The 18,733-nt window shown below is 42.5% G+C and overlaps 1 protein-coding gene across 1 annotated transcript in view; it reads right to left on the reverse strand.

The window, feature by feature from the left end:
• The window catches only part of PCSK2 (proprotein convertase subtilisin/kexin type 2), a gene marked incomplete at its 5' end in the record, with an annotated part of 86,572 nt that overhangs the window by 44,819 nt on the left and 23,020 nt on the right, over positions 1-18,733 (reverse strand). Inside the window, 3 exons of the mRNA XM_026036599.1 lie at positions 421-458; positions 2,769-2,877; positions 3,726-3,839. Of these exons, the coding sequence (XP_025892384.1) occupies positions 421-458; positions 2,769-2,877; positions 3,726-3,839 (261 nt within the window). The remainder of the gene's footprint in view (positions 1-420; positions 459-2,768; positions 2,878-3,725; positions 3,840-18,733) is intronic.

Consider the following 18,733-nt stretch of genomic DNA (forward strand, 5'->3'; position numbering starts at 1 on the left):
TGGATGCTGTGTTGCATCCAAATTGTGGCATTCCCAGGGATTTCAAGGGCTAATACAACAGCAGCCTCGCCACRGCCCACAGCCCAGAAGGCGACAGGTATGTTCTGCATCTTAATAGCAGGATTTAGAGCCAATTCCCAGGTTACTCATTTCTATCTTAAATCCAATATTGCAGGCTGAAGCTGATTCAATGCGAGGCAGCACTGTCATTCCTCTACCAGGAGCTTTGTCACCTTTTCATTCCCTCCACAGGCAGTCCCATTTTCAGTCTGCTGCTTTTTCAAAGCCAAAAAGTAGCATCTGTAAGACCAGCAATTCAACTGTGCTCTCATTCTCCTCATTGCTTAAACTTTGGTATGAAAAAGGGATGATAACAATAAGGAAATCTACATTTTACAGAAAAGGTCAGCATGTACTTACATAATTTGAGGCAAGATCAGGATGCAGATAATCAATTCCTGCAATAAGATAATGATGGAACCAAAGGTTAGAAGCTTCAAAAAAGACTTTCTGATGATCACAGAACAGGATAAGGTTCCATTGCAAACACAGGGAACAACAGTAGTGAATAATGAAATTGACTGAAGTGAGAGCCCAGGTTTCTGCATGTGGAGTTTCAGAGATGCCATTTCTGCTGCAGACCCTTCCAGGGGTTTTCAATCATTTACATCAAAACTCATGTGTCAGTTGAAGAAGTGAGGTCAGCTACAAAATGTACTGGCCTGGTTTGTAAACTAGATCATAGCTGTTTAGTAAGGCTAATTTTAATCACATTTTATCCATATACAAGCGCTGTCATCTCAAAGGATACTAAAACTGTCAACTTCTGTAAGCACTGGATCAGTAGAGGCTATAAAAAGGATATTTTAACCACTGAAAACTGTTTTTTTGGTACATGGAAAATTGCCTAAATTGGACCTAGAAAGATCACTAAGGCATATATGTTTTATTCTGTGTATGATAGGGGGAGGGAAGTGGGGAGTTAATGCTGAATTAGAGCATTTTAGCAGGTATCTGGGCATAGGCTGCAGTCTGAGATACTGGCCTTTGATGTATAACATTGTGATACTTTCTTTAAAAATATATCCTGAGCATTCAGCTACTTAGTTTTTTAAGGTGAAATCAAACCTGGAATTAGAAACAAGTCCAATCAATTGTTCACTAAAGCTCACTGACTTATTTTATGTGAATTGAGCCTAACCAAAAACTATGAAATATTCTGCCAGGAGGAACTCTCAGTTCACCTGGGACTCTGCTCAGCTGAACACCTGGGGTGCAGCTGAACAAGAGCAGTTGTCTATACCCTCAGAAACCAGGGAAGCCCAGGGATTTAAATGAAATGGCTCTGTGCCTCTGTGCTGAAGTCTGCAGCAGAGCAGTGGTGCAGAATATCCCCATGTTAATGCACGCTCTCCAGCTATGGCAAGTGTACAGTCCCCATGGAAGGAACAACCAAAGTAGATGATCTCAGATGGGATAAGCTGGCACGAGCACTTAAAACAGGCAGACAAACAGCCATCCATCTCCTGTTCTCTTCCGGCCATTACCTTTCCCTGGGTCTCCAACCACCAACCCAGTAAGTGCTCAATTTTACCTGCACACGACCTTACTGATGAAACTACTATTACCTTCCATTAGATCCTTAACAGTAGGTGTGTATGGAGAAATCCCTGGAATACCAGCAGGGAGCCCTGCTGGTACCAATGGGAGGTGGACAGCACAGGTCTCCATGAAGGGCCATGGTGCTTAGCTGCTCTCTTCCAGAGTTACTGGACGTGAACACAAGCCTTATTCCCTCTTTCTCAAAATACTGGATCTGACAGGCCTACAGCTTCCAGCAGATTTATTTGGCCTGCAGCTACATTATTTTGTTGCCATCCCCATGAAAGTCATGTCTAGTTGTTCTGAATGTGAGGTCTGACTCGGTGGGAGCAGTGACACTGTGATTTGTGAGGGCATCAATATATGGGTGCGTGAGTCCACTTTCTTACTTCCACAAAGACTTTTAGGATTAAGTAGATGAGAAACAAAAATGGAGAGAGAGATCTCTGTCCACAATCTCTCCAGTCTCTCACAGGGAGAGATCTCAGTTAACCCTAAAAAGTCCATGTGAATTCAGACATTTTCTTTATTTTAGCATTATTTGGTTACCATAAAATGACAACGTTTCAAAATTTCACCCCCCAAAAAGGGTGTGAGAACTGCACAGAATGTGTGCACTTCAGCACTGCTAGGAATCCAAAATACTTGGATATTTGGAAGCTGTGAAGCTATGACTCCAACTGTACCTTTTATCCTTATCTTCCTTGAATTTTGCCTCAAGTTGGTAATATATTTAATAGGCAGGTCTTTAAGGACATTCAGCATGAAAGTGTTTAATTATTTCAGCTGTCAAGTATGACTTTGAGAATAATGCAACCCAGAAAATGTTTTCATGAGTACTTTTTGCAAGGCAATTAAGTCTGCCCGTCAGTGCCCTCAGAAGTCAAGGAGAGACTCTCCTTTGGCTAAGAGTCATTCCAGTAGGTCCTGGAAGATCTCCATGTGATAACTGCAGGCTACTTTTGGTGCTTGGAGATCCACGTTTCAGTATCCCTAGTGCAACACTTCATAACATCCTTCCCCAAGGGTCCCAAAGTCTTTACAGAGGATGGGAATTAGTCTCAGCATTCTAAGCAATCCATTATTCAATTTTAATCTTGTTTGTTTGTTTGATTATATGGAGAAAGCTACTGAAGGTATTAAATTAAAATGCAGTCTTCACTTACCATCATCCATAATTCCTATGGTAACTCCTTTCCCTGTGTATCCCAGCTCCCACGCTTCTGCTACGTTAAGGTCAAGTCCAGGGGTCCCATCTGCTTGACCAGTGTTAATCTAATATATCAGTGGAGAAGAAGAGTTTTGTCATTAGACAAAGCTCATCTTCGGGGGAAAAAAAAACAAAATGCAAACACATTTGATAGATTCATAAAACACTGGAAATGTATTAAAAAGACAATAAGGAACACTATTCATGATCCAAAAGAATAATCTTAGTGGACAAGGTGGCATTGTGTTTAGAAAATACTTCATCATAAATATGTAAGTATTAAGACTGATCAACACATTAAATATTTTTAATGGAAAGATGCTACTGACTACTTCTAGAGAAATAATCATTTTTAAGAGAAAAAGCTTTTCCTTAAAAACATTAAAAAATGAAAATAAATCAGCCAAATATACATTTCTTTTGCCATTAGCTTAAGGCCAAAATACATCAGTTTTCAGCCCTCCTTTTGAAGAGAGAAAATTGATTGAACAATATTAACACTTCTGAAAAAAAGAAAACTCTCAACTTTTCCTAGCCAGTACACTACAACTTTTTCTTATAATTCTCCAACCACATTTTACCTGGCAACAATCTCAAGAGATGAGCCATTTGCAGTTTTAAGGGTCTTATCAGCACACCAAGAATGCTGAGAGGACACCAACACGCTCCTCTTTAAAGTTACCTAAAGCTCCTTCAATTGACTAAAATGAAATTTATCTCTAGGAATGCGCTGGGTCTTCCCAGCATAAAAAGATACAGGTTAAAAAAAAAATGAAAACAAACTGGAAATACTACCTTAGATCCACTCTGAGGTTTGTGTGAGGGGTTCAGAAAACACACTTGCAAGAGCACAGAATAATCTGCTTGCAAATTATTTATATATTAATACCATAGAGTTCTTTCAAAAACGTACCAGGTACCATTGCTTTGTAAATAAAGGGTCGTTCATGTTGATGTCAATGTCATTGATGTCTCTATATCCTCGCTTTCTTCTGCTGAAGCCTTCCTGTTGTACAACTTTCTTTACCTGGAAGAGTTAAATTTGACATGTTTAGCGCGATGGTCTTATCTGCAAAGATTTCTTAGCCTCGCTTTTACTGGAGACAAGGATTATGAAATGACATTGTGTCTGTCCATCTCCATTCACTAGGAAATTCTAAATTATTCCAGTTAGATTTGCAGAGAAGAAGAAGGATTAAGACACCAGAGGCATTTAGCTGGAGGAAAGCTACATCTTGGGCAAGTTTCTGACACCTGGGAATCTGTGTAGGAAAGGGGCTCCTTCCCAACCCTCCCTAGTGCATCCTGTGTTCCCATATTCTTACACCTTGCAGAAGTGCTGTCATGTTTGGCCCACTCTCCTTAGCCTAAGGCCCAGAACCAAAGCAGCAGGAGAGTCTCAGCACCTCCTTTTTTCAGAAATACAAAACAATTCTTCATCAAAGAGGAAAGCTTAAAATCATGAATTGAGTATACACTGTGGTAGAGAAAGAAAGCAGAGTAGAAACTAGCACTTCTTTAGGTATTTTCCTGAAAAAGATCCATGACTATTAAGTAAATATCATGACTTGAGGAGCATTTTTTTTGTGCATGGGGTTGGCATTTCTGATTAAGAAGATGCATGCAGCGTTACAGCTCTGTGTCACAGTCACTCGTGTCATGGCAGTCTCCCTACAACATGAGCAGAAAAAGAAACTCATCCAAAGGCTTCCATCACTTGAATCATTCCTAGAGTTGTCCTTCTGCCTCCATAAATGTAAGTGGGAGTCTCAAAAGACGGTGTTTAGTGACGTGCCTAAGGCTGAGATGAAACTGGGAAGCAACCAACAGTGGATAAAAGCTATTTTCCCCCACAGCCTCCCTGCTTCTTTATAATCCTGCAACCCTGGTAGCAATTAATAGCGAGCAGGTCGGGGCAGCGTGTACCTGACACAGAGGCTGCTGGAAACCACCGCTCTGCACTGAAAGGGCGATATCTATTTCTAAAAACCTGTCTGTATGAACTCTAGCTCCTCAGCTGAAGGTACAAAATGAGTAAAACAGTTAAGTGCTTTCATATATATCCGTGTTTCTATTATTTGTGCAGGTTCATTAGAAGCACAGCGGCTTGCAAAGGAAGAAAAAAATAACCCAAGGGAAGTTGAAAAGAGGACAGAGGAAGGAGAAACCATCCTCTGCGTCCCTAATGGCACCAGTATCTGCAGAGCGTGAAGGAAGGTACAAGGACACGGTTTGATACCTCTAGATACCTCAGCAATGCCTCAGTGCTAGCGAGGCCCGGGCTGTCGCCACGGGCAGTAACCAGGAGGCGAAGGCTCCTCTCCCTCGCGCTCCCTCGCGAGGCCTTGGCCTCCACATGAGCTGCTGCACGAAGCCAGCGAGGAGCTGAACACGTTCTCTGCTCATTAGGAAGCAAGGCCGTGGAGCACAGGCTTTTCTTTAAAGCGGCCTAGGGGAAGCGAGGGCTGCGGAAATAGCCTAGGCTCCGCTTCGCTCATTAAAATCATCTCATTAGTCTGAGCTAAAGATGTGTTTTGTTATAAAAATGTGTCATTTTACATTATATGTTGTAATTCTGTGAGATGAGGAAACATACCTGCAAAAAAGGGTCAGGTTGCTGTGATGTAAAGCCTCTCTGCAGGCTGCTTTCTGTGTGCTGTGAGCGGAGTTATGTCTGTAACGTTACCCATAGGGAGACTGCAACAGCCTGACAGATCCCAAGACCTCTGCCGAGACCACCACAGGCACCAGCTGTTCCTCCCCCGCTCACTAACACAGAACCACGTAATTACAGAGAGCAAAGATCCGTCATTTCAGCCTTGAAACGGCCTGAAAGACTTGGGCGAAGCCGTGTGTCCTAACACTGAAGCTGCATGTTGCCCTCCTCTGTTGGCGTGGACAAGGTTCTTCAGCGCACAAGGTAAAAACTTTCCTTTCTCCTAATGAAAACATGTCTAGAAAACAGCAATCCCAAGATCAGAATACATCTAGATAGTCCAGGGAAAAAAAAAAAAAGGTCCATACGAGCAAATTTTTCCCTGTCACACGATGAAGCAAGTCGAGTGATGTCAGAGAGGTTTTCATCTGGGGCTGCGGGTAGCTGACTCAAAAGAATCCTAGTCCTCTCCCCAACAGTGTTTCTACATCAGAAAAATGTTGTTTTTCCAAGCTAGAAACTCCTGCTTTCATACTCTTCTCTAGATAAAGAGATGGAGGGCACCTTATTCTGCTTTTCATTCAAGAAGGGCAAACTTCCCTGTGTCATTTGTAACACAAATATATTACCATGTGTTAGATAGTACACTTCAAAAACACATGCATTTTCCCATCCAGCCACAACAGAACTTGAGATCATATCTTCGCAAGAGAAACAGTAGAAATCTACTGAAACACATTGTGATCTTGTAATGGCCATAATCCTGCACATCTGCCACGTGCAGAACCATCCCTCCGATCAAATGCAGGATCTTTGCGAGCCTCAGGCTCCTGGCAACATCCCAGCCCAAGGATTTGAGTCTGTGATGCATGACACTTTACAAACTATGGAAGGAGCAAGATCATCTTACTAAAACAGCATGTTTCCTATTGTCTCCAAGCTAGGCTTATTTGTCAACAATGACAGCCTTTTGTTCACCTCATTCTTAATTCATTTATTCCTTCCTCATTTGGACACGGGATTAAATAGGGAGCAAAATCACCTATTTCAGTAGGATGTGACTAAATCACGTAGAAGTTGCTAGCTGCATTGTGATCAGAAGGAAGGTTGCCTGCCAAAGAAGATAGCCTGAAGATCATGAGATACTTCAAGGGAAGGAGGTTCAAGTATTGATTTTTAATATACTTGTACTTACGCATGGTGCATAAAGTCACCCGGATGATAATAAACCAGCAGGATCCTGATGCAGTACAAATTAACAAAATAATCAATTGACTGCAATACTGCTCCGGGAGGGCCAGAAACCAGAGCACTCTAACTGAGCTCTATGCTCCTGTGAATGCCAAGATAATCAGCTCCTCGTTTTGAAGGAACAGGGTTAATTGTACTGTTGAACTCCTGCAGTGAAATGACTCTGTTACATGGCGCATAAATGACAGATTTACTAAATTATACCAGCGGGTGTACAAAAGTTGAAGAGCATACACAACCCCCAACCATAAGAATTGAGAACTTCAAATAAAATGCAGAGAATTAAGGCCAAATACGAGTGGAAGCAGACAGTTTCGGTGAAGACATGCAATAGGCATGGCTCTTAAGAAAATGAAATCACAGCAGTAACATGGTCAGCCAAAGGAAGTGGCGAATCTTCTACCTCAAACAACTCAGTGCCACTGCCGGTCCTCTCCTGAAAGAGAAGGTGAAAACTGATTGCCTACATTTTTCAACAAGTCAGGCCTCAGACCACACAAACCGGGCTAAGGAGCCATCTTCCATGATGGGTGTGGAAGAGCGTGGCCAGACACCTGAAGTTATGGTTCAACAATCCACCTTCAGGCTGTTGTGACTATGACTCCTACTGTTGTTATCACAGTTTTCTGAAAGCAAAGGACGTGCAGGCCTCTCTCGTGCTGGAAAAGGTGCTGCCCTTCTCTCAGCACAAGAAGCATTCAAATAGTCATGGATTTTCCCCCGTTAAAGTCCCTTAGGAGGGACTGCTACTGACTGCCTTGTCCAGCAAAACCCAGGGCATCTGGGTTCACCCATTTCTGTGGTACCACTGGTAAAAATCCTAACGCTAGAGGTATGGCCATGTAGGGAACTATCACTCAAGTTCAGCATCAATCAAACAGTAATAAATTAAAGCAGTTAGCCTGAACTCAGAGATGTCACTCAGCAATTAACTTTTCCTGTTGGAAACACAATTTAAAGAATTTAAAGTTTATATTTTGAAAAAAAAAAAGAAAAAGGAAAAAAAAAGAAAAAAAAAAGAAAGAAAAAGAACTGACTTGCTTTTGCCTTACTTTGTGACCTTTCATTTTCCAGATATTAGTTCAGTGCTTGGTAAATAAGAAGCTTTCAAAAATAAAGGAAAGGGAAAAGAAATCAATTTTTTTGTCCATTTAGCAGGCCTCTCACAGTTCAGTGACATTCAGGAAGCGGTGAGTAAAGAGACAAGGAATCAATGTGTGGGAGAAGGCTGCAGATCATATTCAACCTGCTCAGCTAGGCAATCAATAGTGCTCCTCCAGCTTCTACTTGGAAATTCAAGTGAATTGGTTAGGTGGTAATGTAAAACAAATGCAGAGGATGGAGTGTCTGCAATGGAAAAGGCCATTTGGGTACAACAGATTTTTTTTTACAGTGTCCTACTCCTTTTGACAGTCTTTTTGCTTCCCGACAGAATTTCTTGAGGCCACCATCAATCTTGCAGATGACAGGGGAGTCCCAGAGTAGGACTGGGCTGCATCTCTGCCTCCTCCCTGGTGGGAAGGAGTTTTAGTTTAAATGAGAACCCGGCCCAGTTCACCTTTGAGATCACAAGCCACTTGCCCTAGAAAGTGGAATTTTATATATATTTATTCAATAAAAAAAAGAGTAGTGCTCATATTATGCGGAATCTTTAATATAAAAATTGCCTATTTATTGTAATTGGTTCATTTATGACTTTAGGCTACTTCCTATTATCCTGACATTCTTCAAGCACGTAATAGTTCACTGGACCTAGAACGAAAGAGAGACCACACAGTCCACCTTTCCATAACACACTTATTTAAAGTTGACATAAAGATTCTATTAGAATAGTTTCCACATATACGATTAATCTGCCATTTGATAAGTCCCAAGAGAACAAAAATGCTCACAGGCTAGAGATTTCTCTAACTCTGTTGATTTTAAGTTAATTTATTTCAGGAAACAAGCTCCAGATAAGTGGGAATTGTGAGAAAATATCAATTTGGAGAAAAACCTGTTTCATTTGGTTTCTATGGGGAGACTCAACTGCCAAGTAAAATCATTCTCTTCTTGGGAATAGGTGCACCCTTCACCCTTCTGAGGCTGAAGGGGCTTCCTGTGTAAGCGTGAATACTGCTAGAGATGTCCAAGGCCATTCCCAATCATTTAACATCATTTGTAGTGGCTCTAGCATTAGCTTCATTCTTTTTTGTTTTTTTCCTAAAGACACCTATTTGCTTTACAGGCATTAAGTTGAGGTGTATGGCATAGGCAGAGCCAAAAGAGCCTTGTGATGTATCTAGATAGGTATCTATCATTTAGGAAAACTGAGTCAGCCCCACTCTTAAAGGGGGTCTTCAGCAAATACAGAAAATAGAAATACAGAAAACCCCTTCTCCTCAGACTGATTTCCGCATGTGCACTTCTGAGCTGGCTCCTGACCTCTGCTATAATTCCTAATATTTCCACTTCACTCTCTGCAGACTCATTCCCACTCAAATTTCATCTCAAGCTCATCATTTGCCTTCAGACTTCTTCTTGGGAAAGTACAACATACAATCTTTCTCATGGAGTTACTTTTATGGATTAAAGCTTTCCCATTTCAGCAATAATTATGATTTCTTGTCCTATGCTCACATTCATTAAAGAACAGCACATTGCTCTATCCTTTATGTGATCTATTTTTTTCTCTGTGTCTGCACATTTTCTAAGTGGGTCCCAACTAAAGAAAAGCAGTTTCGTATAGCTGCCCCAAAGCCTCAGAACAATATTCAGTGGTGGTGATGGTAGAGCAGTTCCAAGTTTATCTTCCCTGCAACGGGGCTAGAGTTCTCTTCTGTTCTGGGACCAAATGACACAGTTTCAGCTCGGGAGTTGGGAATTTGAGACTTCTCCAAGAGGCATCTGTTTCATTTCGGGTAGGCAGCCATCGCACACGGCCACTTCTCTCCTTCTGGCAACTCCCACAGTCTCTCTGAGGACTCAGCTCCCCAGCACACCATGAGAGCAGGTTGTTTGCACTGATTACTGCCCAGTGCTGTCAGCACTTCCCCAGCCAGGTGGCAATGACATCTGCAGAAGGCCCATTTTGGTTTAACAAAAGCAATTCCTATTTCTACAGAGCTGCCTGCCTGGAGTGATACAGCAACAACTGCCAAACAGTGCAGGCTTCTTGCAGGATTTCAAAGCTGCAGTACTTAAACTTTGAGGTTCACACAAGCGGTAGTGATATATGAGGCAGCCTTCCTTGTCTCTTTTAACGCCTTCAGACCTCTCCRCTGCTCTTTCGGTGGAGATGAGATAGGGAATTACAGAACAGCCATCTTCCTCAAGCGCTGCCTGGTGGGAATTAGATGGGCTGCACAATGTCTGCTAGCAGGAAATTGCATAACTAGAGGCCAGAGACAAAACAGAAGCCAATCTCACGACAGGGGGAAACCACGATTATGCTGCCGCTCTCATTCACGTAGAGCGATGGTTGTTGACAGCCTCACGTAGCTCCCTCTTTCTTCCATGACCACAAAAACTTACAGGGCAGGGAAGACGAGGACGCTCGCTCCTGCAAACACCCATCCCAGCCATCAGGAAGTGACCAGCGATTTGCACTGAGGTGGCTGTATGTGGGGAAGGCTGCAGCTGCCTTTGGCCACCTCCCAGAGTCAGAGGGTTACAGGTACCGCCACAAAGCACATCAATAAAACCACCAGAGCTGCTGGAGCTTTTCTTTTAACTCTCAATTTTTCTTTTTTCAAGCTGCCTCCCTTGCAATTTCCCACCCTGCAACTTGCAGAATGCCCCAGTGCACATGGCCGTGCTGCCCAAAACCCCGGTGAGCAGCAGCACCCGCACGGGCACAACTTGGTCAGAGGAGCTTCCCCAGCACGCCCACAACCTGGCTGCTGCAAAACAACAGAAAACAACCTTTCTGCCCCAGAACTATTCAGACGGTGCCCTGAACCTGTTCCTATTTCCCCCCCTAGGCAAAACTTGGGGATTTTTTCTTGACAAGAAGAGGAGCGAGTTGGCAGAGGGCCCAGGCCTGAGGCGAGGCCTAGCGCAGATGGCGTTGGCCTAGCGGGGGGCCGCATCGCGGGCACCCGCCGGGCACCACGGGCCGAGGGGAAGGGCCCCGCKAGTGGCACAAGCACCAACACAGCCCCAGTTATCCCAGTTGGAGCTTCGGCAGCTCCTTCCGCGGCCCAGACCATCGCAGGGCAGCCGGCCTGTTCCCCGCGGCTCTTCTCAACAAACCCCTGAGCAAGGCGACATTTTTTGCTCGTTGCGCATGTTCTTCAGCAGTTTGTCCAGACAGCTGCTGGCCAGGCCTCTCCCTGAGGCATTTCAATTTCTGTAAAAAAATCATTTTTAATTGGGGGTATATGTGCCTCACTACGGATTTTTGGTGCCAGGATTTTCCCTTGCTCTCACTGGGTGATGGTGCTGGCTGGTTTAAGTAAGGGATAAATGATTATCCTGATACAAATTCTTTGAACTATTGCTGAATTTTTTGGCCAGAAATGAGCTAGCATCTTTTCCGTTCAGTTATTAGCATAAAATAATTAGACTTTGGAGTATATTTTCCTCCCAGTGCACATACATAATTTGCATCAACAGTAACAGCAGCTTCTCTATTCACACTCATTGAAAAGAGGCTGTACCCCAAGGGACTGCGATAGGCCAAACCCTAAATATGTTTTTGCTTATCATTGAAGATTTCCACACCCCCTGAAAAACTGCTGTTCTCATTCTATACTTTTGCTCTTCCTAGTTTACTTCCACCGAGACAAATGCTTAGCACATCAAGAAATTCATTTACTCAGGCTTCACACACTGCAAGCAATCAAAAAAGATGCATGCAAATTCTACAGAAATCACTCTTTACATCCCAACTTTAAGACCCAATTCCTGCTATAGATTCCTTTAATGAAAAAGCTTCCTTTTGATGATGAAACCACACCTCTTTGTTACAAAAAGTGATGACTCTCCATCTAATATTGAAAAGGTCTGCTGTCTGGCTAATACTAACACTGCCTGCACATTTATGGGCAGTTCTTAATTCCTTGGTTCGTATTTGAAACTCCTTCACAGAGCCTTCCTTTCCACTGAAGGAAAACCTGGGGAAATCAAGTACTATAGCATAAGAATCACCTATAAAATTGGTTTGAACAGTTATCTAAATTGGGATATAGAGTCATATTTATCTTGGGCCACATGAGTCTAAATAAATCAAAGCCATTCAGTGCTAAATGGCAGGATCACAGATGTAGCAAGCTCCTGACAATACCATGACATCAGAGATGAACTCTTTTTGTTCTGGAGCCTTTTCTTTTACGGGTCAAGCTAGCTGTATCCATGAATGACCATTACAGCAGGCAAGAGATGAAGACTGAAGCACAGTGCCAGAGAAACAGCACAATTACATCTGGAATGAAACTGCCCCCTTTTACTAAAGTCTTGGCTCAAAATGAACTCTCTTTTATGAGACTGCTGCTAACAACAGTTTTCTGCAAAATAGGGAACAATGAGCTAAGAATAGAGAAAAACCTGGAAAAGGTTCCTGAAAAGAACTCTAAATTATAATCCACCTCTATTGGGTCAGGCCCACCCCATTTCTCAGCCCTTTTCACTAGGGGCAAACCCAGTTTAAGTTTTTCCTTCTTGTTTCTCCTCACCCCTTGGCACCCTGGACTGTATAGCAGAGGAGACCAGGGAACTGCTGCAGCTTAGAAACAATCGTTTCCTTGCATGGTATTTTTTAAATACAGTCATAGTCCTGACCCCAACAGCAGCCATTCGGGCATCAAGTAAGGTGGGAATGGTGCCAGAGGAACAGACAGTCAGGACAGAGGATCCAGGAATATCTAAAATCAGGAACACCACTTAGAAAAACATAAGGTGAAACCACATTCGGTGGAACAACAGGGCACATTTGCTATTAGCTTCTTGGCTACAATTCAAATCTACAGAAGTGCAAAGACCCAGATTCCATTTCCACTCGCTCAAGGGTATATACAGACTCACTCCATTCACTTCAGCGAAATTACTTCAGATTTTTCACTGCTGCAAATTAGAGCAACATCTGTCTGTGTTTAACACTATCCTGTGAGGAGGGAAATTGTTAAAAGCCTCCCTCTAGTTTAAGTTCAGTCTTGCTGTGCTGAACTTACAAGGACGAGATACTACTGCTGCCTTCAGCTCCTGCAGAGCTTCATGGATCACTATGCCTGGCCTTGGGAAGAGATGTGCCTGTGTCCAATCCCACTGAAATTCTGAAAAAATCACAGTGTGATCCCTGTTTCACATACTCCTCTTTTTCAAGCCAGATCCCCTTCCTCTACAGGTGCCTGGATGTCCAGGGAAATTTCTCTGCATCCTAACTCGAAATGCAAGCTATTTTTATAGAGGAAGAAAGGCACAACTGGTATCTTCCTCACATGTTCTAAAGTAACTGAGATCATGATTTGATCAGAAATGAAGAAAGTAACTCGAACGAAGCTGCAGTATCTTTTGAGAATGGAAACAACTCAGGGAAAGCAGAGCTCAGCTTACATGATCTTTCTTTAACTATATACAGGTCTGTTTTATGAGTCCTTTACATTTCTGACATGGATGTCTAGATAACAGATCCTCTGCATTGACTGCAGACTGAAGTACTGGTGGACATACAAATGGTTACAAACACAAAAAAATTAGGGAGAGCTTACTTTGTTTTCCTCACAGAACCTTCATGAAAATCCACCAAGTTCAGAAAAGGCACTGCATAGTTTCAGTGAAAAAATGATCTAAGCTTCTTATGAAAAATACATCTGAAAATAAAAGTTCCCTTTCCTGTTATCAACCCTCATAACAACAACAACAACAAAATCAGAACGGAGATAAGTTCTCTCGTATTCCCCTTCTCAAGCCCCTCTCTCAGTTTAAATCAGGACTTGATAAAAGACGCTTGAATCAGAAGAAAAACATTCATCATGTCTACTAGCTCACCTAGTCAGGTTGGAGAGATGGTTGCTGTTTTTATCAGCAAGTACAATAAAAGAGATTTTAAATTACCTCAAAAAGTGGATGAAAACTATTCAGCATTTCATTTCACATCTCCATTTAAATGGTAATATGCTCAGTGAAGACAGAACATCAGCCTGTAGGCAGTGCTGTAATTTGGGATCAGTGCTACCAAGCTGCCTTGTCCTGGTGCTACGCTGATGCCCCTGGCATCAGCGTAGGGGGCAGAAAAACTGAAAGAACCCGAACACCAGCCTGTTATTTGTAAACTCCCAAGGGACTTCAATTTCTATACATAAATAAAATAGTGAAAACTGTGCAACACCTACACAGGCTTACCTTGCCTTCTGGGAAATGCTTCACCCCCATATTGTACATGCAGGAATCAGGGCATGGTTAGGCAAATTTGTCCTGCATAGTTTATGCAAAGAAACAAAGAGCCATAGGGCAGCAAAGAATGAAACAGTAAATGAAATATGGAAAATGTTACTTAGGATAAAGTCTCCTGAGCACAAAGAACTGTCACTTGGATCTCCATCAACGGTACAGAGGGAAATGTGCTTTCTGCATCTGCTGCTGCTGCCAGCACCCGGGGTGAGCAGGTGTAGTCCTGGAAAAGCTGGAAGGAGCCATGGGGAAGCAGCGATGAGATCCAAGGCAAGACCGCCAGCACTGCAGCCCGCCCAGGGACAGGCGCCTCCAAACAATTCTGGGATTATATTACGCTTAGGTAGCATCCAGCCCAGTAATTTCCCCTGTGCCTCTAGCTCATGCATGTGGAAACACTAAATGACAACAGTAATTACAGCTTAAGGTTACTGTCCTTTGTTTTCTTGGCTAAGCTCATCTTTTAGTTTTCCCCCATGGTTCTTACTTCAGTTTCCTCATTGTCCAGGTTTGGCCAAGACCACTGACCACCACACACGGCTACAGCCCAGCCTCTTCTTCAGCCACGGCAGTAATGGGACATCTGGAATCTTTTCTTCTGCTTTATGGATCCGCTGGAAACTTTAAAGTCCCTCTCTATGGGTTTCCTTCATGTGTGAAATGGGCCTTATCCATATTTGAAACATGTTTTGATATCTTTTTAAAGAGTATTTTCATATATATTGTAAATAGTCAACTGATACACTTGCTGACACATGTCTGATGGACAAATAGATCATTCCCGTGGGTGATCTTCAAGTGTTCAGTCTCCAGATCAGCCCCTTTCTCATTGTTTTCTATTTTGTAAGCAGGCAGAAATTACTTGCAAAGAGTTTTTGACTTTCTGCCTCAGACTGAATTATTCATTGTTTTCAAGTCAGGTAGTAAAGCACCTTGCACAAGCATCTCAAACACAGAGCTACTAAGAAGGAAAGCACAACTGAAAACCAGCTATCCTTACCAGAGTATTTTTATTCTTCACACACAGACATTCACCAGTGCACACAGGGTGCCATGACATGACTCGACTTCAATTTCACTCATCCCACTAAAAAGCAATGTCCTTTTTAAGCCTCCCTATCTCAATCTGGAATTTGCATTTCTTTCAGACACTCTAATTTTCGTCCAGCCCTCACCAACATATGAAACCAAGTGAGAACATTTCAAAAATAACTCCCAAATTCCAATGATACATACATATATATATATATATATATATAAAAACTCTGAGCTTCAACAAAAAGGCAACAAATATATGTATATGTTTTTGCAACAACAACAAATATATATATGGTATATATATTGGTGTATATATATTTGGTATATATACCAAACCAGGTATAAAAAAAAAATGTGCTGCAAATGTTTTTGTTCAGCAACTGAGCAGAGGAAACCGTTGGCCTGGGCCAAGTCTCCTTCGTTTCCATTGCCCAAGAAAGGCCAGGGGCCAAGGACTCTGTAGAGGTGAATTACACCTACCTGTTTTTTTAGCCAAGTGAAATGATTCAAAACAATAAAATATTTTTACTTTAATTGGGCRCTTAAAGTATAAAAATGCAGATTCTGTTTCTGTCACTGAGGTTTGCACCATCAGAAATAAAATGATTTTAAATCTTCTTCAAAATACTTTTTTGCCCTTAGGAAAATTCCCAACCAGTTTCTTCTTTCATAAGCTCTTTTTAAAACATAACCTGCCTAAACGATGAAAAGATCCCTGAGCTTTATGAGACATGAATATGGCTAAATCTGAAACTAAGGAATTTAAAGAGAAGGACAATTCTCTTTCCCTTTTCAGAACAGTAGTAGTCCACACAGAAATACTCTTCTATAGCAAACAAGGGAATTACTCCAAGAAAAGTTCATGTTCCAAAAGAAATAAAATGGATTTCAATGAATGTCTTCCCACGAGATTACTGTGGTTCAAAGAAGAACATAAAGAAGAAAGCAGTGTTCAATTATGTCAGTATTCCCTGTTCTAAGCATAGCAGAATTTTTATCCAAGCTCTGTCCGAGTGCTTGGTGCCCTGTAGCACTAGATCCATTAAATGTAAGAGGCTGAATCTTAACAGAGGAATTCAGTTTGTTCTTAGCTGACAAATACAGCAGTAATAACGGGGTATATAATGTTTATAACAGTAATAATAGGGTATTTAATGTTTATAAGAGGAACCTCACATTTTTAAGCCGCTCTGCAGGCAGTGCCTAGAAAAACACGCGCAGCTTCTCCGAAGAGCAGAGGGGCTGGGACTGACTGCAGATGCCGGCTGGAGCCGGGGACTCCTTGTTCCACAGGGACAAACCCTGCAGGCAGAAGAGCACCCAGCCCCGTGGTGCCCTGGCAGGGAGGAGGCGACGCCGCGAGGCAGCCGAGAACGGGCCGAGGGCCACGGAAAGGAGCAGAGCAGCGAGGAGCCCTGCTGGGGATGGGACAGAACCACAGAATGGTTGAGGTTGGGAGAGACCTCAGGGTGGCACAGGGCGGCATCCAGGTGGGTTTGAAGACCTCCAAAGAAGGAGCCTCCACAACCTCCCTGGGCAGCCTGTTCCAGGRCTCTGTCACCCTCACAGTGAAGAAGTTCTTCCTCACGTGGAGATAGGTCCTTGCTGAGGACACAGCCAGGGCATCTGGACCTCCTCCAAAGCAAGGAAGCAGGAGAGGGTGTGCAGAGGTGGCGAGGAGAAAGAGAACCAGCTATCACTGTTCAGCCTGCAACGTTACATAAGCTGGAGCCAAGCAGCAATCAGCTTAGTGATTCTGCTGTAAGACCAGTGAAATAAAGGAAATAATTAGATCTGGCAATTTTGACTCTTCTGCAAAGATTTCGAGCTTGCAAAGCTCATGTACCCACTCTAATGGATACTTCTGTTGGAAGGAACAATACTTGGAATCAATGGAGATAAAATGAATGGAGGCAAACTGTTTACATCAATGAAATATTAAATCTGTCCACATACTAAGTGTCTTTCCTTTTAACATAGGGTAAGCACCACTATAACACACAAAGGCTGCAACATATGGACCTGTGGTCATTCACTAATCACTTCATTTAGACAGATGAAGTCCCAGGACTGGTCAGAGTCCATTCAGTACCGTATGGGGCTGCTCAACACAACACGGGGATAYTGGGGCAACTATTACATTCTTTTCACAATGTTTTATTCCATGCAGCACTATTCTGCCCCTCAGCATGGAAGTTCACAAGGTCAATAAGCATTATTCAACTGCAACAACCCATGACACACATATTAGCATTTTAATTATTATGGGCTATTCTATAAGCATCCATTTTGCTTGAAAAGCCATGTTTCCTTGCAGCACCAAATGATTACTGCAGAAAACCATTCAGAAACACTTTGAATCTCAACCTTTAATTCGTTTCCGTTGTATTCCCCAAAATTGCAATCAACTTTCTCTAACCTTTATAAAACCCTTTTTGTATTCATGGAGCACATTGTGCACTGATTCCACAGGTGTATTTACAACTCCTTGTTGGCCTCCTTGCTGTGCAGCCAATAATTATGTATATACATATTATATATATGTGTGTACATATATACATACACATATACACACACACGATACTGCTTACATACTTGGAAGATGTAGATTACAGAATAAGCTGCAATGAACTAATAGGCTGGAAAGCTGTTACAAAAAAAGTCACCAAACTTGAAACAGAAGCAAAGCACAAAGGTTCAAGTGCAGGCATTGTGTAATATATATATTATGTGGTAGAGTAACATATACCACCACAGCAATCACATTTAGCTTTTATCTCCTAGTATAGAGTATATGTGTGCTTCTATATATCTATAAATATATATATAGTCAAATGTCCCAGAAATCTATACCAAGGCAAAAATGTCCTCGAGTTATGTTGATCTTGATTAAATTGTGCGTCCCTGGCTACACTGATTTTTATTTATTGCTGATGACATATAAAGCAAATGCTGTTTTTCTGAAGTCAAAGCAAAAGAGAAGAAAAATGTTATAAATCTCTTTTGCTTCACTCCAAATATTCTGTTACACTCTAAAATATATGGGCATCATACACTACCGGGGATAGTATTTTTAGAACTTCCATAGTCTTCGCAAAACATATGTCATTTAGTATATTCCCAATCTTTTAAAAAGGGTTTCCCTTAGATGCCTCCAACATGCCAAATTTTCTGCAAGGCTCGGAGATTTGCCAAAGCAAAACAGCCTCTTTCCCACATCTTCCCGTGGTCCCTGGGAAGTTTTTCTAGCACACGATTTATTCATGCTTAAGCACAAAGCAGACATTTGATAAACTGACCATGAAGTGAACCCTCAAGCGGGGCACAGAAAGCTTTCCTGCGCACTGGATTTTGTCATCGCTCCAACGCTGGTAATGTGGAAAGGGAGGACACGTGCTCCGAATCTCCYGTGGTTCTGCCACCCCAATGCACACGCGCTCTCCCAAGTGAGGCTGACCTGAGCGTTGGCAGAAGGAAGGAACACAGCGACCGCGCAGGCCTGGGACATGTTGGCATGGCCACAAGCCCAAGGCCGCGGCCTTCACCACCCGCCGCCACTGCCTTGAACGTGAGCAAGAAGGGCGCGACTGGAAGCAACGCTGTGACAA

Source organism: Nothoprocta perdicaria, unplaced genomic scaffold (assembly GCF_003342845.1).
Source record: "Nothoprocta perdicaria isolate Ctin4 unplaced genomic scaffold, notPer1 scaffold_181, whole genome shotgun sequence".
NCBI classification, from domain to species: domain Eukaryota; kingdom Metazoa; phylum Chordata; class Aves; order Tinamiformes; family Tinamidae; genus Nothoprocta; species Nothoprocta perdicaria.